The sequence below is a fragment of the Brachyhypopomus gauderio genome, chromosome 10, assembly GCF_052324685.1.
Source record: "Brachyhypopomus gauderio isolate BG-103 chromosome 10, BGAUD_0.2, whole genome shotgun sequence".
Lineage (NCBI taxonomy): Eukaryota > Metazoa > Chordata > Actinopteri > Gymnotiformes > Hypopomidae > Brachyhypopomus > Brachyhypopomus gauderio.
Genome location: NC_135220.1, coordinates 25,250,842 through 25,278,049, shown reverse-complemented (window position 1 = coordinate 25,278,049; position 27,208 = coordinate 25,250,842). Strand labels below are relative to the sequence as shown.

At 41.6% G+C, this 27,208-nt stretch overlaps 1 protein-coding gene and 1 long non-coding RNA gene across 2 annotated transcripts; both read left to right on the top strand.

Annotated features, from left to right (window-relative positions):
- Positions 1-166: 166 nt before the first annotated feature.
- Positions 167-2,683, top strand: LOC143526116 (uncharacterized). Its single transcript, XR_013133824.1, has 3 exons — positions 167-595; positions 865-991; positions 1,564-2,683. It is a non-coding gene; the product is annotated as an uncharacterized LOC143526116 (long non-coding RNA).
- Positions 2,684-11,377: 8,694 nt separating this feature from the next.
- On the top strand, positions 11,378-23,075 carry LOC143526226 (uncharacterized). The gene is made up of 19 exons (XM_077020871.1): positions 11,378-11,513; positions 11,758-11,892; positions 12,024-12,101; positions 12,405-12,506; positions 13,058-13,201; positions 13,332-13,415; positions 14,271-14,345; positions 14,737-14,954; positions 15,382-15,546; positions 15,658-15,820; positions 17,432-17,539; positions 17,636-17,738; positions 18,629-18,916; positions 19,248-19,320; positions 19,468-19,557; positions 19,696-20,345; positions 20,845-21,001; positions 21,271-21,397; positions 21,970-23,075. The coding sequence occupies exons 1-16, from the start codon at positions 11,433-11,435 to the stop codon at positions 19,808-19,810; spliced, it is 2,022 nt and encodes a 673-aa protein (XP_076876986.1). The 5' UTR covers positions 11,378-11,432; the 3' UTR covers positions 19,811-20,345; positions 20,845-21,001; positions 21,271-21,397; positions 21,970-23,075.
- The last annotated feature ends 4,133 nt before the right edge of the window (positions 23,076-27,208 follow it).

Here is a 27,208-nt window from a genome sequence, read left to right as displayed (position 1 = left end):
AGCTAACACAGCACTAATTTTGGCTGCTGTTTTTTGCTGCTGTTTTTACCTCTTCATTGTTCTTTCAAAATATTGCCCTGGCCTATATCAATATTTTTAGTTATTTATCCTCTTATATATTATTTTTATTGCGTTCCATCTCCGCTCTGCTGATCCAAACTGCCCTTCACAATGCTTAAAAAATAGGCTAGTTAGCTAGCTCACAGAGGACATACAAACATTTTCTGTTTAAAAAATACAGGATGTACACTAACTGGTGCAAACTAAGCAATCGAATAGAATATGATCATTTTATTGTGCACTTAGATCATACATAAGGGTATTAAGTTTCTTTATAGAAGCTAAAAGTTGTACTGTATACATTGATTGGATGGATTAATAGTTATTACCTTATTTTTTTGAATGCCCTAATTTTTTTCCTTCTGTTTTCCTTAAAAGTCTGAATGCTGCAGTAAGAAAGTGTACTGCTCGGCACTTGGCTACGTTGGTAGAGAAGATTGGTGCTGGCCAGTTATTGTCTGGGGCGAAAGACGTCACACCGCGAATTATTCCTGTCAGTCTCCAAGTTGGCACAGGACTCTTCACAAGAAACCAGGTTAGTACTGGGATCAGAACGAGAATTCTACAAAGCTTATTCAGTTTCCCAGATAGTAAACTTTTACTGATTCTTTTAGTCTCCTAGTGTGATACTCTGAAGTCAGCAAATGCTGCTAAATTGTAGAGTAATAGAAGCACTATCGTGTCTTCTAGACACAGACAGCCTTGTAAAATTGTGCCCTGGTAAGATAAATGGTTGGTGTGCTGTGAGTTACGGGTCTCTCACTCTCGGTTCTCTCCTGTTTTGGGGTCTGTTCCTCGTCTCAGGCGCTTTGGCCGGCGTATCCTGCTGTTCCTGTCCTCCCACCATGACTTTGATAAGATGGTGGAAAAGTACATCCCTGCCAAAGACCTGGCAACCATCAGGGACACTGTCCACACTCTGAAATCCAAGGTAGCGATTCATGTTTGGATACATGATGAGGATTTTTTATCCCATCCACTATGCCCCATGTTTACTCACTAAACAAACTTATTCACAAAACTTTTAGGTGAAACAGACTGCAAAAAAAAAACATCTAAACTGTGATGGTAGACATATATTGTAAACAAATACTCGAGTACAGGGCAGTGTGTGGCACCACACATTGTATTTACAGTAGGGCATGCACAGTGTAGTCCCAGACCCAGTAGTTAAAGGACAGAGCATGGTTCAAAATGAACCGGCTTGAATTTCAAATACATTTATCAAAAAACTATTCTTTCAGAAAGTCATTCCACTGATATGCTAAGAGATGCCAGAGATAAAAAAGATAAAAGATTGACCAGAAATACTATAATTCCTATATTAATTAATAATATTTATAATATTGATAATAATCATTCCAGAGAGTTACCATAGTTACCAAATATTGTCACTTTAATTGAATGAAATCTTTCTAGGTTAAGAAAATGCTTCTGTAATAACCCAGTGCTGTCCAGGGTTGATTTATTGATCATTGTTCCTTTTAAATGTTCTTTTTATAGCGCTGGTTAGGGAACTCTACCCCCGCAAGCCACAACTGGTTGAGCAGAAGGTGCTCCCTCTGCTCTGGTAGCTCCTGGGGACCTCCAGCAACAGTGGTACGGTCCACGGGAGGGGTGGAAGCGTGACGGGGCCACTGTCCACCTATGCCAAGCCCTTCATGCCCACATGGGCCCGGCGCTGCTGGACTGTGCTGCTTCCCAACCTTCCAATATCCGCAAGAGACTAAGAGAGTTTGTGAAGAACCTCCCGATCACCTGAGAGCTGCCAGCCAGACCTCCAGACCAAAATAAAGCCCAACATGGATTCTACTTGAAGATGGAGATGTTTGTGCATTTCTTACTGTGCCTGCACTCTAAATGAAAGAGAGAGGAAGAAAGTCAAACGTTTTTAACATTTTGAATTAGCAGAAAGCTAAATCCTTAAACTCAGAAGTCCTTTTAAATAACGAGCACAGATTTTAGTGAATCACATCAGGTTTAACATGCCTAGGAGCTCTGCTCTGTTTGCACTTTGAAATACTAACACTTATCATGATAACTGTTGTCATGGTGACTATAGATATATATTGTTCTATGATTGTTATTTTCTGTTGACATATCCTGAGGTAACTGTGCAGAATGTAATTTATCACATGCACAAGGAACAAGGATCTATAGTCTTTTTGTTTGGTATGCGCAATGTGACTTTTCAATGAAGAGTCTTAAATGGTTGTTTTTAAAAAAGAAAAAGCTATGATTCACAGAATTACTTTTGTACTGTATTGCTAATAAGTGTAATGGCACAGTATTAGCTTAATAAATGCTGTATGATGTTGCAGTATGTAATGTACATTTTGCAGATAGATGAACACTCCTTTAATGAGGTACTAACTAATTGATTATGGTCTATGTTATAAGTGGGACCTGTCCTAGACTTTTGCATGGCCAGGTATATTGGTGGAGTAAACAGAATATGTTTGTACTTTAGATGTATTTTCATGCACAGATGTTTGAATAACTTTGCATGTAAAACAGATGTATTTTTGGTGAATTGTAACAAGCAAAACATTTGCTGAAATCTAGCATCACACTAACATACAGTAAATAGTAAATAAAGTCATGCCCAGAGCTGTAATTCTCATTCCGTATTGTGCCAGTCTTAGCTATTTCCATATCTAATGTTCAGTTATATGGAATGTTTTTCAAGATGGGGTAAAACAGAGATTGATTTTATATATATAATACAATGTTTATTTCTGTAAGCTCTAATGATTACATTTGAACACACACATACACAAGAGGATTCCAGGTGTGTAACAAGTGTACTAAAGAAAAAGATATAGAGACTAATAAAAACCTTCACTACCTAAATTGCAGTGAAGTACTCAAGGCTTTCCAGAGTGTTCAACAAATCAATAAGTAAGCCTTCTCTCGGTAATCTCTTGCAAGTAATATAGGATCCTGCATGAGTAACAGTGTGTAGTAAAAGAAAGTTCTGATTTCTCTGTTTGAGAAAAGTTCAGATTTTTTATTTCATAAATCTGTGAGCAACATCTAGAGCGTTTGCAGTGCCATTAATTTTCCAAATGATCATTTATCTCATGCATAATGAGCATATCTTTGATGGTTTTGTCTCATCTTAGTGGAGGATTCTTGATGAGGCGTGTGGTCTCTGTATCATCCTGGAGAGTTCTCAAGTGTTCAGTATTAGCCACTTTTATTTCTAGGATGGCAAAAGAGAGCCAAAGGAATTCTTGTTGTCTGAACAGGTCAAACGAGCAAAATCATGTATAACTTCCTTATGAATTCTGTTCCCATACTTAAGGAATTTTTAAGTGCATAAGTCTTAATGACTGGTTAAGGATGTTTTTCAGGCCTTCATATTAAAAGTTGTGCTGTAAATAAGTGAGTCTGCAGGTATTTGATGATTAGTATTTAGTATTGACACCATGATTAGTATTTAGTATTTACACATGTCTCTATGTTCAACAGGGGCTGCATTAGTAAGGAGCATATAATTCTGGCAGTACTGTTACAACGCCTGCCGAAATCCTACCCCCTCATGATCTGACTGACATGTCTTTTGTTTTGGTGATTTATCTAGATATGTAGCTTATACCGTGTAAAGGACATGTCTCTTTTCAGACAACCAAAATATTTTAATACACATTTTCTTCCGAAACATTTTTTTCAAGCTATGATGAAAGAAGCAACAGTTGCAATTGCAAATATAGCTGCAAGCGGCGATTGGCGGGTTCACACACGACTAGGCATTTTGGCCTCAATAGGCAAAAAGAAGCCCAAAAGGTCCTTTAGACCCAAAAGTGAAAAGAAGCTGTTTCAGTGGAAAAAATGCTTAAATAAATCAATGTGCAAAAAAAGATTCCATTGATGCACGAAAGGCCCAAAAGGTTCAAAATTAATTGTATTGGCAAAATGATTTAGATCACAGAACTAAATCACATGCTGAGATCGGCTTTGTGGTGTGTTTGTGTGGTATTTCCTGTGAGCAATAGTTTTCAGTCAGTTCTGGAATTTGGCCACTAGATGGAGCCCAAGTACAACCATACTGATATCTCATTAATCTCAGAAATGAAATAGGACATTTTGGTCAATTAAAAGGTTCATTTCTGGTTAGGCAGTGCACTTTGTTATGAGATGTAATTTCAATGTTATAGAACACATTGATCTGAATCATACATGACCCATTACTTGTCTGTATTCTGCATAACAAGATTGCAGCATGAGTTTAAATGATTTCTAAGGTTTTTGGGTACTGTAGCGCCCCCGATAGGCCAATTTGAAACAGACTTGGCATACCTCACAAGGACCTCAGGCTATAAAAGGCTTTCAAATTGGGAGTTGATCGCTTACATGGTTTATGAGTTCTAGCAATATAGGTCATATATGGCATGGGCACAATGATATAGTGGGAAAATGGACCCACCTGAAAATGTAAAAATCCAAAATTTTTAAATCAGTTTTTACCTTTAGAGTCTACAGTTTATGCTCATACCATAATTGGATAACATTCCTAGGAGTTCCTGATTCCTGAGTTCAAACTCCTCCAAACCCCCCTGATACAACATCTACAAAGAAGAAACCAGGAGCTGAAGTGACATTAACACAGTTGTTCTGTAGACGTGTTTCTCCACTTTTTTTCCCCATCTGCGTTTACGAGCACAGTGTGAGCGTTGCATCATCTCCTCCACCCGTCTAACTACACTTCTCCATCCCGGTGGTGGAGCTCACAGTGTTGGTCAGGGCGGAGTGTCTGATGGTGCAGGTGTAGCTGTGTCCAGAATTCCAGCGTTCGGCGCTGAGATTCAGGAAGCTGCTCCGTGAGAACGTGCCATCGGTCTGGCGCCGAGACGCCGTCTGGACCTCGGGACCCGCCATGGTGGTGGCGTCCTCGGACCAGGACAGGGTGGCGTCGCCACGCCCCCAGAGGGTGGAGCCTGGGAGGGAGCCAGGACCAATAGGGATGGGGGAGACGCGGGACGAGCTGGAGAAAAGGATGAGTGAGTGAGACAGGGAGAGAGATGAGAGAGAGAGAGATTAGAGAGGGAGATGAGAGAGGGTTTGAAATAAAATGAACCTTTATTGTCATTACACACTGTACGTGTACATTTGCGCAACGAAATTGGCTTACAGCCCCTCCCCCCTCCCCCCTTGGTGCAAATAGAAAAGTTTTAAATATAAACCGTTTAATTAACAGATTAAGAGCTATGATTAACTATACAGGGCATGAGCATAAATTATCTAAGCTCTCCTGTATACACACTAAGCTCTGCTATTAACATTTGCAGCATCAATTATTGCACATTGTATTTTAGCAGCATCGGTTATTGCACTTGTCCCTGTAGGCAGACAAAACATCTGCCTACCGATGAACTCTATAGTGTTTGTTTAATAGGGATATGGCCCTGTTATAAAAACTCTATAGTGTTTGTTTAATAGGGATATGGCCCTGTTATAAAAACTCTCTCAAACCGTTTGTTCTTGTTTTGAGGTGTAACGTCTGTCCGAGGGCAGCAGTTCAAACATCTTATGTCCTGGTACTGTACTTGATCATTTGGGTTTGGGTTTTTGGCCGCTATCATATTTTACTCTTAGTTCAGGAGCAACCACAACTCTAAATAAACAAGTAATTTATCATGATTTATTAGCTCTCAATAAAGTCACTTTATTGTTGTGAAGATTTAATATGTTTTGCTTTAAGCTGTTTAAACATTTGCTGATTACAGTTATGATTTTATGTTGACAGTTGTGACGTCGGGTGCAGCGTGAAGGACGAGACACAAGTCCTTGCTTGACAACAGGCAGCACGTTTAATGGACAACAGATGGCGCTGTATGAGCACGTACAAAATCAACTGGCATTGAATCACGTAATGTCATCTGAGATACACAAGAGGCAAAATTTAATATCTTGAAAAGAAGACTTCAGCAATGTCAATAGGCGCAATATCTGTCCCATCATGTTGTTAGTGGTGAATGTCACTTGTCCATTGTCTCATGTAACGTTTGTGCTGTTTTGCATCACTCTTAAAACACTTGGCTATACTGTCTTTCTATTCTACAGTGCTGTGCATGATTCAATCTACTAGTTCACTGAGCAACTATAAACTGAATATATTTTAGATTTAAACTTCATTTTCACTCCAGATGAAATGCTTACACATAGGAGTGAAACAGGCCTACTTATATTTATATTATTTTGTTGTTTCCACCACCAACAACAGAACAATGCAGGTTTTACTTCAACTGCTTCTTGAAGAGTGTTATCAGAATATCTTAATAGGTGTAAGTGTTGAAGCCATATGTTAATAAAGAAGTTAAGATGAAAGATTTGAAAGACAGATTGACAGATTTTAGAAAATGCAGTTTGAAGAATAGCTGAGGTGGACTATATTCTGCTTTTGAGTCATAGAGGTAGATAACAATAGCTCGAACTGTAAAATAAACTCCCATTTGTTTACTATAGGCAAAACAGACTGCTAATGATTCCCACTCAGCTACTCTGCATTTGGCTACCATTGTAAGCTTTGAAAACCAATGCCTATGGTTATCACAGCTTACGTGAAGTAAGAGCAAGGATAAAAGATTGAACTTGTGCTGAACTAACTTTTGAACTTGTTCAACAGAACTTTGAACGTGACACTGAACAGAACTCGTGTCATTTTAACCAGTCCTACTCTCAGCTGGTGTGGCGTATCTGTTTTCTTCATAGATCTGTAGCAGTGAGCCCTCACTGTTATCTCGTTAGCCTTACTTTTGCCTGATACTTCCATCAGAAATACAAACATGTTTTTAAAAGGCATTTCTAGTACTAGGACAGGTTGGTTCGTTACTAAAAACAACATCACTTCATTAGACTGCCACCTCAGGCTAGCTAGCTAACTAGCGTCAGCCACTTACCTTCAAAATTTCAGAGGTAGGATGAAACGTAGAACTTGAAACCCTTTTCAAGTTTACTCTGTGGCGTTGTACTTGATGCTCTGACAATACGACGCACATCGTTGACGGGAACTCCAAGAGGCACCTTGTGAATTTAGGCTCGGCCATAGGCTTCCGCATACCAACCGGAAATATAGTAACATCCCTACACCAAACAGTTTCAAATGACAGTAAAATTGACCAATCATATCTTCCCTCTTAGTGGGCGGGCTTAACTGTATGATCATTTCCGCCCGCTGTGGTGACGCTAGCCTACATTAGCTGACGTGCGCGTTGTTTACAAGGACGAACAAGGAGTTGTGGACCTTATTTTGTTGGAACCTTATTTTGCTTAAAAAGTTATCTAGTACATATATTATTGTTTATTGCGTTTCTAAAGCTGTACTGTCTCAGTTTTTTTATTTTTTATTTATTGCAGTTAATTAGGAAAAGGGGGTGGGGGAGCGGGCCCACTTTTAATGGTCACGGTTCGCTACTGATATATATATATGGTCTCTGGTATGAACCCTTTGGGTACAAGCCAGGCTGCATCAGGTTATTGTAGCAGCCTGGCTGATTTGGTGTTTTGGTTAAAAAAAACAGGAAATTGTGATATGACGTGCTACTCAACTTTGGATGGTTTGGATTAGAATGTTTGGTTGGGAAGGTGGAATGTTTGGATTCAGTTTTGATGCTGAAAAGCTCAGAACAAGTCGCAAGACATTTTGCTCTGGATTACTATCAATACAAAACTAACAAATCTCTCTATTTTTTCTAGATCTTTCTCTCTTTCTATTCTTTCTATTTTTCAGGTGGAGAATGAGTTTTTACCCCAGGAGAACCGACCAGCCTAGGCCTAGGCAGGAAGAGAACCACTTCATAGACACACCAGGTTTTACCACTCATGGTGAGAAAAATAAATTTTCATATACTGTACATAATTTTATACTTCTATGTAAGACAGTATATTAGTTATTATGAGTATGGATTCCATAGGCTTATTCATAATAATTAAAAGTTAAATATACACATTTATATAGTAGGTTTCTAAGGTTCAGAAAAATAACATGTATATTTATTCTACTGATGACTGTCAAGCTCTGTATTTCATGTGTACATGATAATATAATTAATGGAGCATGGGTTACTTCTTTGATTTCTTTGACTCAGCACAATTTTCATAAATCTTAACATTGTCCATGTGGCCATGGAAAAAGCAAATAAAAATAAACACTTTTAAAAAGAAACAGATTTCTAACATGACATCACAAATTCTTAAACATTCTCCCCACATTCTAATGACATCACATGGCACCATAGCCCTTGTTATAATCACTTGTTCATTGGGAAACACGTACAAGGCATTTGAGCCTCACTGGGAGGCATGCTGGGTTTCACTTTACCTACTGTGGGATTTTCAGGTGTGCCCTACAACCCCCAAGAGACAGTGATCCACGCGGATCCCTGTGGACCAGCACCCTTCCCTCACAGAAGGACGGCGGGACCCTCAGATGTCGGCCATGTTAACATCCCTGTAGAAGGACCACTCCACACTGGTACTGTGTAACACTGAAGATTACATGCGTATTCAACAAACCAAATAATCATGCATGATGAAGTAGAAAAAAACATTTATTACATTTGTTTGTAAGGTCTGGCAGAGGTGCAGAACCATCAGCTTTCTGCACATGACCTGACCAGTTTTATCAGAAAATATGACATGACATATTCTTCAACATTGTAATGAATTCAAATGGCACTGTAGCCCTTCTTATAGACCTGATGATCTTAACAGTACACATTCCTCTGTGCCCTGGGTTGGTGTTTTGCATTTAGGCCCTGACATGGAGAGGCAGAGACACCTTGCTCAGCCCCATGTTCAAGGCGAGGTCCTGAAACAGATGGATCCAGTCAACCTCCAGCCTGCTGGTGGGTATTTGGGTATTTTGGGTATAACGTTGCTTTGTGTGGAATGCTACGGTTGCTATGGACGCTATTATTGCTATGGAATTCTATTATCGGCTAGTTAGTTAGGTTAGCCTAGCGAACGGTACCACGGAGAGTTTAGAGACAATATGGCGAGGTGATCTGTCTACTGCACTGTTATTCGTATAGTACATAATCTTTTTCTTAATGTTCATTCAACATGACAGCAGATGCCCTTCGGGGACCAGTTGGAGAGCAGTTGATCCTGGAAGAGGATTGCGATGAGAATTATATCCCATCTGAACAAGGTACATTAGCTGTTGCATACTACCTGTTACAGTTTAGGACCCCGGATAAAACTTTACCAGAGCCGGAGTGGCTAATCGGGAGATTCCGGAGGATTCTCGATGGGCCGGCTCATGTCAATCTCTAGTTTGGGCCGATTGGGATGGAAAAATAATTTTGGGCCGGATTTGGGCATGAAACTCCCGGGCTGAAAAAGTGGCCCACTCCGGCCCTGAACTTTAATATATGTTACTGAAATGATATAATTTAATATCCACCATTGATAAAGTCTACAAGCTACAACAGTTCCATCATTTAAAAACTAAATTATAACACTGACATAATAACTTAATAATATATAATAATATTATAATATATAAAAATTATAATATTAACAACACAGTTCCAGTTTGGACTCCTGTATGTTCGTCCAAGCTATAGCTACACTTTATAACATAGAATCAATCTCCATGCATTATGGACTTAAATATTTGAATTTGTGGGATTTTGTCTTGATTTGAAAATATCATACTTCTTGTCGGTATATTCTTCTTATCTGTATTGCTCCTCAGATATCCATGATTTTGCCAGACAAATTGGCATTGACCCTGAGAGGGAGCCAGAGCTCCTATGGCTGGCCAGAGAGGTGGCTGTAGCCTCACTACCTCCTGAATGGAAACCCTGGTAGGACAAGCTCATTCTCATAGTCACCCATAATGAAACAGTTTTCTTATCCTTACACACAGAGCAGTGAGCGTTGGTGTGAGTGTTGGTTCCTTTTAGAAAAATCCAAGCATACTCTAATGTGCCCTTAATTGAGGAATGGCTTCCATTCCAAGAACTCTACGTCTCATTCATGCTGGCTCGTTCATTCAGGTTCTTGATTACCTGACGTACCAAGGCCCTTTGTCCCCTATAACTCAGTTATAATTTTAAGTACCATTTATAGAAGTAGGATGCATCAGGACTTTATTGTGAGTGTCATAATGTCACACGGACTCTCTGGAAGCTTGCAAGAAGTGGGCATTAAATCACTTATGACCTAGGTGATTAGATGAGCAAATTAGACAGCCCAACTTTTTTTTAAAGACCATGGAACTGCAAGTCTGGAGAAGACTGAATAATTTGACTGGGAAATAAGATTGGGCAAGAGAAAATATAACAGGCAGAAGAGGATTGTTTTTGAAGTTGGGGAGTTTGATGTGACATGAAAGATCAGACACATTTTAACATATGAAATCACTTTTGGATTCTGTATTCAAATGGTTTGGGGGAAAGTATGTTATAACCTTATTGTCAGGTGTAACAGTGGTGTATTTATATGAGTCAGTACCTTTATAGATAAAACACACAAAGACAAGATCCAGGAGATATTTAATGTTAGTTGTCCCCGAAACGAACAATTGCAAAGTATATAATTAATATTTCATCACTCTATGCAGCAGATTTGCTTGTAGACTTGCCTTCTGGCACTATTAATCTGAGCAATGAGACCCAGAGCACCACTCAGTGTTTCAGATGTTGTCCTGTTGACACCTTTGTGGACAGTCCTGTGCTGGAGAACCTGGGCTTGTCTACATGTCATGTGTTTTTATGTGTGTTTATCTGATGAGCTTGTCTCCCTTTCCTACTCCAGTCAGGATGTGACTGGAGAAGTTTATTACTTCAACTTCTCCACGGGCCAGTCCACCTGGGACCATCCCTGTGATGAGCACTACCGCCAACTAGTGGCCCAGGAGCGGGAGCGTGCTCACCACGGCCGGACTGCCTCTGCCATCTCAGGCTCCGCCTCCACAGGAACCAGAAAGAACAAGGAGAAGAAGAAGAAGAAGAAGAAGAAAGAGAAGAAGGAGAAAAAAAAGAAGGAACCAGAGGGACTGAAGGCCCCAAGAGTGAGTTTGGATCTGTGTACCCTAAAATGTATTTTGTCACACAGCAGTTATATTTGTCACACTTTCTCTTCCATTCTACACATTCTTGACTGCTGTGTTTCTAATAACACTGAAATGAATTGAACAATTATTTGCTCATCGAAGTATATCAAAAGATTTAGGATAGCAGTCGCCTAAAGTTGAGCAGAAAGGAAAAAGAAAGCTAATTTGTGTGTGCCATTCTGCTAAAGCTCTCTCTCTCTCTCTCTCTCTCTCTCTCTCTCTCTCTCTCTCACTCACACACACACACTCACTCACTCACTCTATCACTGTCTCTCAGCTGCTGGCTCCTCTGGCTCCACTGAGAGGAATGTGTGACCTTTCAGTTCCAGGACTGCGAGGTTCCCTGGGCAACTTCACAGACCTTCATCCTTTAAAGTCCTCACTAGGGGTAAATGTACTGTCTATATCCTCTAGTAGGGGTGAACATGTACAGTCTATATCCTCTAGTAGGGGAATGAAACCTCATTGTATACTTTTATAAGGTGGTGTAAGAACAAACCCTACATACGTCACTGGAAGTAAAAGAACACGTCACTCCTCTGCAAAGTTTAGCTTTTACCAAATTGACTTTGAAGTGATGGAGGTCTGAGTTCATGGCAGAGGTGTAGAGCGTATGATGATCTGTATCTTAGGATGTATCCGGAGCAAATTTGCATTCGCTAAGAGGACGACAGCTGGAGAGTCTGGCTCCGCCCATATTTAATTCAGATCTGGAGGTGGATGAAGAGGAGGAGGAGGAAGAGCAGAAGAAGGCGTCTGTCCATGAGGTGAAAACACCCGCTAGAATATAATGCTCTGATTTTTAGCTCACTGTCACCTTTGTAGTCTTTACACTGCAGTAAAGTATGAGGAATGATTTTCTGTATCCGTGTTGCGGTGTGTGTTTGTGTGTACGTAGAGTCTGCTAGAGTCATCAGACCTGTTGCAGAACCTACACGTGGACCTGGACATCCTGAAAGGGGGACTGCAGTATGAGGTGGCCACGATGTTCATCACTCTCCCTCACACACACATTATGTTCCCAGCTTTTCACACACATTTATACAGCGCCACTAACATCACTGTGTGTGCTCACGTGATCTTGGTGTTACTGTAGCACCTTGCTCTACCTTTCACAAACACACACACACACACACACACACACACACACACACACACACACACACACACACACACACACACACACACACACACACATTATGATCTTGTGAATGTCTGTACATGCATGTTCATGCATATGTGTTTGCATGTGTTGGTGTGTTTGTCTGTGTATGAGCAGGACAGTGAAGTCAGTGGCAGTGCTCCTGTGGAGGAGAGATCCGAACCAGAACGCCAAGATCTCGCTCCGTTAAGAGACCACAGCCCTGACCCACCCTTGCAGGTACTCATTAACACTCACACTGCCTCTCTTCCTATATGTCTCTCCCTCCCTCCCTCCCTCTCTCTGTCTGTCTGTCTGTCTTTCTCTACAAACACTATAGCAGTGGTATAAGTGAGGGGACCTCAAAGTTTATTTGAGGTTAGGGTTTTATTTGAGATCATGCGCCAGTGTTTTTCTTTCAGTGTTTCTTTTTGTCTTCTTCCTTTCCGTCCATCCATCCATTTATCCATTCGTCTGTTAGTCATATACATCCACACATCCTCTTGTTTATCCATCCATCTGTCTATCCATCTATATATGTCATTTCCATTACCTCATTCATTTGTATTGTGCACTAGGCCCCTGGCTCTCTGAGGGTCATGCACACTTCATACAGAAAAGACGAACCATATGTGGGTTCTATAAAACACCCTTTGGTTTCAGTTAAGGTGATGGCAATAAATTAAAGACTAAATAAATAAATTAAAGGCAGGGAGAATTCATTTACTCACAGCTCAGTGATCACCTAAGAGGCCGAGCCAATGTGTGTTCATCACACGGTGTGTGTGCAGGAGAGCGTGGAGAGGGAGCGCTTGTTGAGGGCTCATCTGGAGGAGAGAGAGAGGATGCAGGCTTCACACACATCCCAGCTGGAGCAGCTCAGATTACAGCTCGACTCTCAGCTCCAAGACACCCACAAAATACACAAGCAGAAAGTAAGATCCCACACCCACACGATACGCACACGCAAAAATGCCTCTTCTGCCGTACCCAGTCGGGTGTTTATGTGTATAAAGATGGTGAGAGTTGTTTGTATTTGTTTGTTTTTCTTGTGTGTGTGTTTAGGAGTTAGAAGTGCAGAAGATGATGGAGCAACTGGACATGAAATCCAAAGAGCTCAAAACTCAGGAACTGCTACTCCAAACTCAGGTACTTTACCTGCGTTATTTGAGTGTGTGTGGGTGTGTGTGTGTGTGTGTGTGTGTGTGTATGTGGGTGTGTGTGTGTGTGGGTGTGCTACTCCAAACTCAGGTACTTTACCTGCGTTATTTGAGTGTGTGTGGGTGTGTGTGTGTGTGTGTATGTGGGTGTGTGTGTGTGTGGGTGTGCTACTCCAAACTCAGGTACTTTACCTGCGTTATTTGAGTGTGTGTGTGGTTGTGTGTGTGTGTGTGTGTGCTACTCCAAACTCAGGTATTTTACCTGCTTTATTTGAGTGTGTGTGTGGGTGTGTGTGTGTGTATGTGGGTGTGCTACTCCAAACTCAGGTACTTTACCTGCGTTATTTGAGTGTGTGGGTGTGTGTGTGTATGTAGGTGTGCTACTCCATGCTCAGGTACTTTACCTGCTTTATTTGAGTGTGTGTAGGTGTGTGTGTGCTACTCCGTGCTCAGGTACTTTACCTGCTTTATTTGAGTGTGTGTAGGTGTGTGTGTGCTACTCCAAACTCAGGTACTTTAGCTGCTTTATTTGAGTGTGTGTAGGTGTGTGTGTGCTACTCCAAACTCAGGTACTTTAGCTACTTTGAGCGTGTATGTGCAAATGGTACACTGAGCTCCATTGTATTAGGTGCCCTTATAGCTTTACTTATAAGTTACTAATCATTCGTCAGTCAGTTCTTTGTGCTGAGAAGTTAACTGAGTCAATGACCTGTTTTGAAGGAAAAAAATGAATAGGTCATGTCTGGAGTGTGCGTGTGCGTGCATGCATGTGTGTGTATCTTCAGTCCAGTCACTCAACTGCCTGATAAAATGATCTGTGTGTGTTCGTACTGTTGGTCTGTAGGCTGCAGATTTGAAGAAGAGGAGACAACAGCTGAGTGAGGAAGAAGATGAAGTTGAGAAGGGGATAGAGGTGCGTGTGAGTGTGTGTGTGACCAGGTGTATGTGTGTGTGTGTGCGTGTGTATCTGAGAGTGTGTGGCCAGGTGTGTGTGTGTGTGTATCTGAGAGTGTATGACCAGGTGTGTGTGTGTGTGTGTGTGTGTGTGTGTTTGTCATTGTGAACTGTTATGCTAGGTTGTGTGTGTCCCCCAGGGGTGTGTGTGTGTGTGTGTGTGTGTGTGTGTGTGTGTGTGTGTCATTGTGAACTATTATGCTAGGTTGTGTGTGTCCCCCAGGGGTGTGTGTGTGTGTGTGTGTGTGTGTGTGTGTGTGTGTGTGTGTGTGTGTGTGTGTGTGTGTGTGTGTGTGTGTGTGTGTGTGTGTCATTGTGAACTGTTATACTAGGTTGTGTGTCTGTGTGTCCCCCAGGCTCTCTCACGTGTCCTGAGAGAACGGGACAGTCTGCGTGCGGAGCTGGACAGACTAAGAGATGAGAGGAGGAGAGAAAGGGAGGAGCTGGAAAAAGAGAGAGAGGGAAGGAGGAGGGAGAGGGAGGAGAGCAGAAGGATGATGGAGGAGAGAGAGAAGCTACTGAGCAATACAGTGCTTCTACAGGATAGATGTGATGAACTCCACAGAAGGCTCAGGTAATACACACACACACACACCCCCACACCCCCATATACACACAAACATGCTATAATACACATCCTGAAGACTTGGGTAATGTATACGTATACCAACTTCTGTCGATGTGCTGGAGGTTTAGATAATATACACACGCATACGCATGTGCGGGCACACACACACACACACACACACCCCTGGGGGACACACACAACCTAGCATAATAGTTCACAATGACACACACACACACACACACACACACACACACACACACACCCCTGGGGGACACACACAACCTAGCATAACAGTTCACAATGACAAACACACACACACACACACACACACTAGCTTTGACCGAGTCAGTACTGGTCTCTGGTGACACAAATGCACGGTACACAGAGTGTGTACAATGTACAGATCTGTGTTGGTGTGGTTTGTGTCTGTCAGCGAGGTGGAGCAGAGAGAGCATGGAGACGATAACCTGGAGAGAAAGAAACAGGAGGAGGGCAAGGAGAAGAGCAGACAGAAGGAGGGCTCCCTCGGAGTGGAGGAAATGGAACCTCCTCTCTCCCCTGTGCCCACCTCCCACAACAACCACAGCAGCATAGACGAGTATGTGGGGGGTGTGTGTGTGTGGGTGGGGAGGGAGGCTGTCCGATTGTATGTATTTATCATATGTTTATATACTCGTTTGTAATCTCCTCTCTCTCTCTCTCTCTCTAGCTTGCGGGAGTATATCTCGTGTGAAGGTGTCTCTCTGCAGAGAGCACGACGGTTCTTGGAGAAAGAGACCAGCTGTCTGAGAGCGAGACAGGCAGCACTAAGGACGGCCCACCCCAGCCCGCAGAGGTCCGCTGCAAGAGGTTCTGCTCAGCCTCTCTGCCAGGTCCGTCAAGTTTAGTAGTCAGTTTTATTTATAAAGCGCTTTTTACAAAACATGGTGTCACAAAGCAGCTTCACGAGCGCATGGGTCCAGATCCCTAATGAGCAAGACGGGGGCGAGTGTGGCAGAGACAAACTCCCTAGGTGGATTAGGAAGAAACCTTGGGAGGACCAAGACCCCAAAGGGAAGCCATGCTCCATTGGCCCAGCAACTTTAAGTTCATATTTATAGTCCTGTGTCTATCTGAGCAGTCACAGTCCAATATGGATGCTGGGCCTCAGGTAGGATGCTGGCCGTATTGGCACATGCATCCACGGCATCAGCACATCCACTGGCAACCCAGAGCATCTTCTAGCTGCTTTATGGAATTGTCTTTGTAGAAACATGTAGTCAAGATACAGAATGCAGGTTAAATATGTAAAATCAAATTAAACTTCCATATATATAGTACACGTGCCAGTGATTTAGCATGTGGCTCCAGCAGGCTTATCCCTAGCAGTATAACTAAAGGGAGGGGCCTGGAGGTGACCACAGGCATGAGGGTACTGAGACATTACTCTGCCTTCGGCTGTAATCTTGTAGTTTTCGGAGCTGAGCGCAATCCTGCGCTTTGAGAGAGCAGCAGGTGAGATGGATTATGGTATGCAGTGAGTTCACTCGGATATTGTGGAGGACTATTTAATGCTTTATAGGCCAACAGAAGAATTTTAAAATCAGTTTGATATTTAACCAGGAGCCAGTGCAACGCTGAGAGAGTAGGACTAATGTGATGGACTTCTCAAGGCCTAGTTAGGACTCTGGCTCTTGGATTCAAGTTGGAATGCAGCAAGTTGGACTTTCTTTAGGGACTGTTTAGAGCATCCAGTTAAAAGACAGTTACAGTAGTCCAATCTTGATGAGACTGTGGGCCAGTTTCTCTGCATCTGATACCGAACGTACATGTCTCAGCTTGGCAATATTACATGAAGTTGCAAAGGCAGCATTAGTGACATTGCATATGTGTGTGAAAAATGAAAGATGCAAATCACTAGAGACACCTAAACTTTTAGCAGGAGATTCAGGTGTTACTGAAAAGCCATCTAGTGTAATAAGAAGATTCGACCAATTGCTTCTTGCAGTCTTGGATCCAAGAAGTAACACCTCAGTCTTATCAGAATTTAGAAGAAGAAAATTAGACACCATCCAGTTCTTTATTTCTTGGATGCAGTTCTCAGTTTTGGTAGTAGTATTGACATCATCCAAATTAGAAGATATATATAACTGAGTATCATCTGCATAGCAATGGAAGCTAATACCATGCCTACAAATGCTTGCTAGCATATATAATAGAATAACATGGGACCCAATACAGATCCTTATGAGCATTCATTATTTTCAAGTACAAATTGGTAATGATCGTTCAGGTAGGATTTGAACCAGGACAGTGATTGACCTCAGACCTCTTTATCTGAGAATATTAAGAGATTGTTAACTACTTTAGACGGTTTCAGTGCCGTGGTGGGTCTAAGCACGTTAGGTCTTGCAGTGCCTACAGCCATGTAGCCAGGTCAGATGGGAGACAGTAGGAAGCATGAGTGTAGTTCCTATTAGATGTTCTGCTCCGCTGTGCTGTAGGAGGTGAGTGAGCTGGAGAAGCTGAGGGAGACGGTCCAGAAGGACCACACGCTCCTGAGAAAGAAGGAGGAGAGACTCGGCCAGCTGGAGACCTCACTGGCAGAGGAGGTAACACACACACACACACACACGTATGCCTGCACCCACACACTTACGTACAAACCCACATTAATACCTACCTGGGCTTTACAATGTTTTTCTCAGCTGTCATGTGATGAAGGCGAGCGGCTGGTGGGAGATCGGAGAGTCTCATTTGATGTCAGAGACTCAGAGACGAGCAGAGACGAGTATGGCCAAGAGGAGACGAGTGAGAGACACACTCCATGTGCATGCACAAAACACACACACGGGCAGACATTTTGAGAAGGCACTAATTTTGGTTTTCACAAAGTCATTCCCTGTCATGAAAATGATTTTCTCACAAAAATTACTGCATTCCAGCTTCTCCATTTCAGCCCTACAAAGAGGCATAAGATAATTTCAGTGTTGATCTCGTTAGTTCAGGAGAAAAAAGTTAATGAGGATAAGACAGCTTGACATCAATCTGTCATGATGATTAGAAGAGAAGACTGGTTGCTTTAAAAGGGTAGTGGTGCTTTTACGTTTTCTCCTATTAACTATGGTCACCTCCAAGGAAACACGTTCAGTCATCATTGCATCAAAAGGGTTTCACAGGCAAGGACAGTGTGGCCTTGTACGATGCACCCAAATCAACCATTTATCCAGTCACTAAGGACTTTGGGGAGAGTGCTTCAGTTGCATGAAGGAGGCTTCAGGGAGCATCTCCTACAGGAGTGTCTCCTACAGAGGAGGCTGCTATGAGCCTCCTCACACCATCAAAGTGTGGGGTCACTCCCAATGTTGCCTAAGCAAAGCACAGCCATGAATAAGGGAAGGTATCAAAACATCCTTCCAGAACAACTTCTCCCAACGATTCAGGAGCAGTTTAGTAATTTTAATTTTAAAAATTTAACTGCAGTTTAGCAGTTAATAATTGTACTTCATTATATCACATAAACATTTGACAAAAGTTTCTTAAAAAAATAAACTGAGGAAGCAAACTGTGAAAACTAAAAATTTGCCCACAACTGTAAGCAGCTCTAGAGTCCACTCTGGTCTTGTTGGTTCATAGTTGTCTGATGTTTTTATCTCTCTAGCAGTAATACACCCAAACCCTGGTCTTCCTCTCTGTTTCAGCACATGCAGTGCCAGTGAAAGTGCAGCAGTTAGCAGAGTCCCTGCAGCAGATCTCTGGCCAGCTGAACACGGTGCTGGGTGCACTGGGATCTCTCACTGGGAGGACCGTCCAGCCCCTCCCTCAGCCACCTCCGTCCTCCTCCTTCCCTCCTGCCCCGTCCTGGGCATGGACACCAAGCCCCGCCTCCTCTTCATTGGCCAATCAGAACAGTTTCTTACACTGTTCTGTCCCAAAAACACACGGGTCTGACCTTCATTTGAACTCCCACTGGAGCAAACTCTTCCCTGGTACGTAGAGACAGACACACCCCAAACATTAGCAGTGATGAGCAGTGGTCACCTCAGTGGGCTGCAGTGATTTTCACTAATGCTTCATTTCTTCATCACTCGTAAAACCTTTGAATACAAATAGAAACTTCTGCCTCTCCCTCAAGCACAAACCAGTCACTGCTGGATTTATAGCCTTTTTTGCATAGTTGATGACCTCCATTGATTTTCTGTGCTAGGATAATGCCGATCTTTTCCAGTGCAAGTGTGGTGCAGTGTAGAGACCTGCTGTGTCAAATTAGCTTCAGAAATCTAAACCGCACTACCTGTATTAAGACTGCTCTGATTTTAGGAGTTTCCATGGATGCCAGTGCCCGCTATCCCATGAGGGCTACCAGAGCATATAGTGGATACACTCCAGCAAGGTGACTACACACACTTGCACACCTGTGCAGGCTCGGTCACAATCTCTCACTCTCACTCACAGGATCAGTACTGCTGTTGATTTTGAAAGGAAAATTGATGAACTCATACAGTGCTTTTCCATTATGTGTGTGTGTGTGGGTGTGTAGTCACTCCTCTGAGCTAGATGGCCAGAGGCTGCAGAGACTGATTGAAGACAACAAAAGGTGGCTGGAATCACAACGCAAAGACCCAAATGTGTATCCTTTCACAATCTCTCTCTCCCCCTCAGCTTATACACATGTACGTATCACACACAAACCAGTACGGGAACAGAATGCATCATATTTTCACACACACTCTCTTGCACCCTTGTACTCTCCTGAACCTCTGCCCAGGCCTCTCTTCACACGCTACCCAGCTGCCCCACCCACCAATGGGCTGGTCCAGCTCGGCCTGGACGAGAACAATCAGATCAAGGTCTACCATTACCGAAGAGGCACAACCCACTGATGTCCATGTATGTCCAGTGCAAACATCAGTGGATAGACAGAATACAAACATGCCATCAGCATGTACACATTACAGGTGATGTTGCTGACAAAGTCAAGTCAGATTTAGCATAGTACTTTGAAATTCCTTTTTGATAAAAACATTATCTAATTGAAATTCAGATGGTATATCTAACTGTAATTAGTGATTAAGGTATTTCCGCCTACATAACACATTGCAGTGGAGGATTATACTTATTACGATGGCGGTGGCAGTGTTGGATGTGACTAAAACGAGCTTGAACGTCGTCTTTCCTGCAGGTGCTGAACCTGCGCTCTGGCGTGTCCCGCATGGCGGTGGTGTCCTTGAGGGAGTTGTACTCCAGCCTGCAGAAAGGGATGGACCAGGAAGTGGAGGTTACAGCTAAGGTCCTCCTCCACAAAGCAGCGGAGTCCAATGGCTTCATCAGGCAGGACGTGGACACAGCTCTGGACAGCACGGTGCAGAACTGCACCCCCATTCGGAGCATGAACGCCCTTCTCGCTGGAGGACTCTGGTCAGTTAGCCTGCAGTGAGCTTTAAACTGTGGCTTTCAGATAGCAACAACAGTCACAAGAAGCTAACACAGCACTAATTTTGGCTGCTGTTTTTTGCTGCTGTTTTTACCTCTTCATTGTTCTTTCAAAATATTGCCCTGGCCTATATCAATATTTTTAGTTATTTATCCTCTTATATATTATTTTTATTGCGTTCCATCTCCGCTCTGCTGATCCAAACTGCCCTTCACAATGCTTAAAAAATAGGCTAGTTAGCTAGCTCACAGAGGACATACAAACATTTTCTGTTTAAAAAATACAGGATGTACACTAACTGGTGCAAACTAAGCAATCGAATAGAATATGATCATTTTATTGTGCACTTAGATCATACATAAGGGTATTAAGTTTCTTTATAGAAGCTAAAAGTTGTACTGTATACATTGATTGGATGGATTAATAGTTATTACCTTATTTTTTTGAATGCCCTAATTTTTTTCCTTCTGTTTTCCTTAAAAGTCTGAATGCTGCAGTAAGAAAGTGTACTGCTCGGCACTTGGCTACTTTGGTAGAGAAGATTGGTGCTGGCCAGTTATTGTCTGGGGCGAAAGACGTCACACCGCGAATTATTCCTGTCAGTCTCCAAGTTGGCACAGGACTCTTCACAAGAAACCAGGTTAGTACTGGGATCAGAACGAGAATTCTACAAAGCTTATTCAGTTTCCCAGATAGTAATCTTTTACTGATTCTTTTAGTCTCCTAGTGTGATACTCTGAAGTCAGCAAATGCTGCTAAATTGTAGAGTAATAGAAGCACTATCGTGTCTTCTAGACACAGACAGCTTTGTAAAATTGTGCCCTGGTAAGATAAATGGTTGGTGTGCTGTGAGTTACGGGTCTCTCACTCTCGGTTCTCTCCTGTTTTGGGGTCTGTTCCTCGTCTCAGGCGCTTGGGCCGGCGTATCCTGCTGTTCCTGTCCTCCCACCATGACTTTGATAAGATGGTGGAAAAGTACATCCCTGCCAAAGACCTGGCAACCATCAGGGACACTGTCCACACTCTGAAATCCAAGGTAGCGATTCATGTTTGGATACATGATGAGGATTTTTTATCCCATCCACTATGCCCCATGTTTACTCACTAAACAAACTTATTCACAAAACTTTTAGGTGAAACAGACTGCAATAAAAAACCATCTAAACTGTGATGGTAGACATATATTGTAAACAAATACTCGAGTACAGGGCAGTGTGTGGCACCACACATTGTATTTACAGTAGGGCATGCACAGTGTAGTCCCAGACCCAGTAGTTAAAGGACAGAGCATGGTTCAAAATGAACCGGCTTGAATTTCAAATACATTTATCAAAAAACTATTCTTTCAGAAAGTCATTCCACTGATATGCTAAGAGATGCCAGAGATAAAAAAGATAAAAGATTTACCAGAAATACTATAATTCCTATATTAATTAATAATATTTATAATATTGATAATAATCATTCCAGAGAGTTACCATAGTTACCAAATATTGTCACTTTAATTGAATGAAATCTTTCTAGGTTAAGAAAATGCTTCTGTAATAACCCAGTGCTGTCCAGGGTTGATTTATTGATCATTGTTCCTTTTAAATGTTCTTTTTATAGAGCTGGTTAGGGAACTCTACCCCCGCAAGCCACAACTGGTTGAGCAGAAGGTGCTCCCTCTGCTCTGGTAGCTCCTGGGGACCTCCAGCAACAGTGGTACGGTCCACGGGAGGGGTGGAATGTGAGGGGGCCACTGTCCACCTGTGCCAAGCCCTTCATGCCCACATGGGCCCGGCGCTGCTGGACTGCGCTGCTTCCCAACCTTCCAATATCCGCAAGAGACTAAGAGAGTTTGTGAAGAACCTCCCGATCACCTGAGAGCTGCCAGCCAGACCTCCAGACCAAAATAAAGCCCAACATGGATTCTACTTGAAGATGGAGATGTTTGTGCATTTCTTACTGTGCCTGCACTCTAAATGAAAGAGAGAGGAAGAAAGTCAAACGTTTTTAACATTTTGAATTAGCAGAAAGCTAAATCCTTAAACTCAGAAGTCCTTTTAAATAAGGAGCACAGATTTTAGTGAATCACATCAGGTTTAACACGCCTAGGAGCTCTGCTCTGTTTGCACTTTGAAATACTAACACTTATCATGATAACTGTTGTCATGGTGACTATAGATATATATTGTTCTATGATTGTTATTTTCTGTTGACATATCCTGAGGTAACTGTGCAGAATGTAATTTATCACATGCACAAGGAACAAGGATCTATAGTCTTTTTGTTTGGTATGCGCAATGTGACTTTTCAATGAAGAGTCTTAAATGGTTGTTTTTAAAAAAGAAAAAGCTATGATTCACAGAATTACTTTTGTACTGTATTGCTAATAAGTGTAATGGCACAGTATTAGCTTAATATATGCTGTATGATGTTGCAGTATGTAATGTACATTTTGCAGATAGATGAACACTCCTTTAATGAGGTACTAACTAATTGATTATGGTCTATGTTATAAGTGGGACCTGTCCTAGACTTTTGCATGACCAGGTATATTGGTGGAGTAAACAGAATATGTTTGTACTTTAGATGTATTTTCATGCACAGATGTTTGAATAACTTTGCATGTAAAACAGATGTATTTTTGGTGAATTGTAACAAACAAAACATTTGCTGAAATCTAGCATCACACTAACATACAGTAAATAGTAAATAAAGTCATGCCCAGAGCTGTAATTCTCATTCCGTATTGTGCCAGTCTTAGCTATTTCCATATCTAATGTTCAGTTATATGGAATGTTTTTCAAGAAGGGGTAAGACAGAGATTGATTTTATATATATAATACAATGTTTATTTCTGTAAGCTCTAATGATTACATTTGAACACACACATACACAAGAAGATTCCAGGTGTGTAACAAGTGTACTAAAGAAAGATATAGAGACTAATAAAAACCTTCACTACCTAAATTGCAGTGAAGTACTCAAGGCTTTCCAGAGTGTTCAACAAATCAATAAGTAAGCCTTCTCTCAATAATCTCTTGCAAGTAATATAGGATCCTGCATGAGTAACAGTGTGTAGTAAAAGAAAGTTCTGATTTCTCTGTTTGAGAAAAGTTCAGATTTTTTATTTCATAAATTTGTGAGCAACATCTAGAGCGTTTGCAGTGCCAGTAATTTTCCAAATGATCATTTATCTCATGCATAATGAGCATATCTTTGATGGTTTTGTCTCATCTTAGTGGAGGATTCTTGATGAGGCGTGTGGTCTCTGTATCATCCTGGAGAGTTCTCAAGTGTTCAGTATTAGCCACTTTTATTTCTAGGATGGCAAAAGAGAGCCAAAGGAATTCTTGTTGTTTGAACAGGTCAAACGAGCAAAATCATGTATAACTTCCTTATGAATTCTGTTCCCATACTTAAGGAATTTTTAAGTGCATAAGTCTTAATGACTGGTTAAGGATGTTTTTCAGGTCTTCATATTAAAAGTTGTGCTGTAAATAAGTGAGTCTGCAGGTATTTGATGATTAGTATTTAGTATTTACACATGTCTCTATGTTCAACAGGGGCTGCATTAGTAAGGAGCGTATAATTTTGGCAGTACTGTTACAACGCCTGCTGAAATCCTACCCCCTCATGATCTCAGGTTTGCAATGTCTGACTGACATGACTGACATGTCTTTTGTTTTGGTGACTTATCTAGATATGTAGCTTGTAAAGCACATGTCTCTTTTCAGACAACCAAAATATTTTATATAACCAAAATATAATTTTCTTCCGAAACATTTTTTTCAAGCTATGATGAATGAAGCAACAGTTGCAAATGCAAATATAGCTGCAAGCGGCGATTGGCGGGTTCACACACGACTAGGCATTTTGGCCTCAATAGGCAAAAAGAAGCCCAAAAGGTCCTTTAGACCCAAAAGTGAAAAGAAGCTGTTTCAGTGGAAAAAATGCTTAAATAAATCAATGTGCAAAAAAAGATTCCATTGATGCACTAAAGGCCCAAAAGTTTCAAAATTATTTTTGTATTGGCAAAATGATTTAGATCACAGAACTAAATCACATGCTGAGATCGGCTTTGTGGTGTGTTTGTGTGGTATTTCATGTGAGCAATAGTTTTCAGTCAGTTCTGGAATTTGGCCACTAGATGGAGCCCAAGTACAACCATACTGATATCTCATTAATCTCAGAAATGAAATAGGACATTTTGGTGAATTAAAAGGTTCATTTCTGGTCAGGCAGTGCACTTTTTGTTATGAGATGTAATTTCAATGTTATAGAACTCATTGATCTGAATCATACATGACCCATTACTTGTCTGTATTCTGCATAACAAGATTGCAGCATGAGTTTAAATGATTTCTAAGGTTTTTGGGTACTGTAGCGCCCCCGATAGGCCAATTTGAAACAGACTTGGCATACCTCACAAGGACCTCAGGCTATAAAAGGCTTTCAAATTGGGAGTTGATCGCTTACATGGTTTATGAGTTCTAGCAATATAGGTCATATATGGCATGGCCACAATGATATAGTGGGAAACTTTAGAGTCTACAGTTTATGCTCATACCATAATTGGATAACATTCCTAGGAGTTCCTGATTCCTGAGTTCAAACTCCTCCAAACCACCCCTGATACAACATCTACAAAGAAGAAACCAGGAGCTGAAGTGACATTAACACAGTTGTTCTGTAGACGTGTTTCTCCACTTTTTTTCCCCATCTGCGTTTACGAGCACAGTGTGCGCGTTGCATCATCTCCTCCACCCGTCTAACTACACTTCTCCATCCCGGTGGTGGAGCTCACAGTGTTGGTCAGGGCGGAGTGTCTGATGGTGCAGGTGTAGCTGTGTGCAGAATTCCAGCGTTCGGCGCTGAGATTCAGGAAGCTGCTCCGTGAGAACGTGCCATCGGTCTGGCGCCGAGACGCCGTCTGGACCTCAGGACCCGCCATGGTGGTGGCGTCCTCGGACCAGGACAGGGTGGCGTCGCCACGCCCCCAGAGGGTAGAGCCTGGGAGGGAGCCAGGACCAATAGGGACGGGGGAGACGCGGGACGAGCTGGAGAAAAGGATGAGTGAGTGAGACAGGGAGAGAGATGAGAGAGAGAGAGAGATTAGAGAGGGAGATGAGAGAGGGTTTGAAATAAAATGAACCTTTATTGTCATTACACACTGTACGTGTACATTTGCGCAACGAAATTGGCTTACAGCCCCTCCCCCCTCGGTGCAAATAGAAAAGTTTTAAATATAAACAGTTTAAATAACAGATTAAGAGCTATGATTAACTATACAGGGCATGAGCATAAATTATCTAAGCTCTCCTGTATACACACTAAGCTCTGCTATTAACATTTGCAGCATCAATTATTGCACATTGTATTTTAGCAGCATCGGTTATTGCACTTGTCCCTGTAGGCAGACAAAACATCTGCCTACCGATGAACTCTATAGTGTTTGTTTAATAGGGATATGGCCCTGTTATAAAAACTCTATAGTGTTTGTTTAATAGGGATATGGCCCTGTTATAAAAACTCTCTCAAACCGTTTGTTCTTGTTTTGAGGTGTAACGTCTGTCCGAGGGCAGCAGTTCAAACATCTTATGTCCTGGTACTGTACTTGATCATTTGGGTTTGGGTTTTTGGCCGCTATCATATTTTACTCTTAGTTCAGGAGCAACCACAACTCTAAATAAACAAGTAATTTATCATGATTTATTAGCTCTCAATAAAGTCACTTTATTGTTGTGAAGATTTAATATGTTTTGCTTTAAGCTGTTTAAACATTTGCTGATTACAGTTATGATTTTATGTTGACAGTTGTGACGTCGGGTGCAGCGTGAAGGACGAGACACAAATCCTTGCTTGACAACAGGCGGCACGTTTAATGGACAACAGATGGCGCTGTATGCGCACGTACAAACTCAACTGGCATTGAATCACGTAATGTCATCTGAGATACACAAGAGGCAAAATTTAATATCTTGAAAAGAAGACTTCAGCAATGTCAATAGGCGCAATATCTGTCCCATCATGTTGTTAGTGGTGAATGTCACTTGTCCATTGTCTCATGTAACGTTTGTGCTGTTTTGCATCACTCTTAAAACACTTGGCTATACTGTCTTTCTATTCTACAGTGCTGTGCATGGTTCAATCTACTAGTTCACTGAGCAACTATAAACTGAATATATTTTAGATTTAAACTTCATTTTCACTCCAGATGAAATGCTTACACATAGGAGTGAAACAGGCCTACTTATATTTATATTATGTTGTTGTTTCCACCACCAACAACAGAACAGTGCAGGTTTTACTTCAACTGCTTCTTGAAGAGTGTTATCAGAATATCTTAATAGGTGTAAGTGTTGCAGCCATATGTTAATAAAGAAGTTAAGATGAAAGATTTGAAAGACAGGTTGACAGATTTTAGAAAATGCAGTTTGAAGAATAGCTGAGGTGGACTATATTCTGCTTTTGAGTCATAGAGGTAGATAACAATAGCTCGAACTGTAAAATAAACTCCCATTTGTTTACTATAGGCAAAACAGACTGCTAATGATTCCCACTCAGCTACTCTGCATTTGGCTACCATTGTAAGCTTTGAAAACCAATGCCTATGGTTATCACAGCTTACGTGAAGTAAGAGCAAGGATAAAAGATTGAACTTGTGCTGAACTAACTTTTGAACTTGTTCAACAGAACTTTGAACGTGACACTGAACAGAACTCGTGTCATTTTAACCAGTCCTACTCTCAGCTGGTGTGGCGTATCTGTTTTCTTCATAGATCTGTAGCAGTGAGCCCTCACTGTTATCTCGTTAGCCTTACTTTTGCCTGATACTTCCATCAGAAATACAAACATGTTT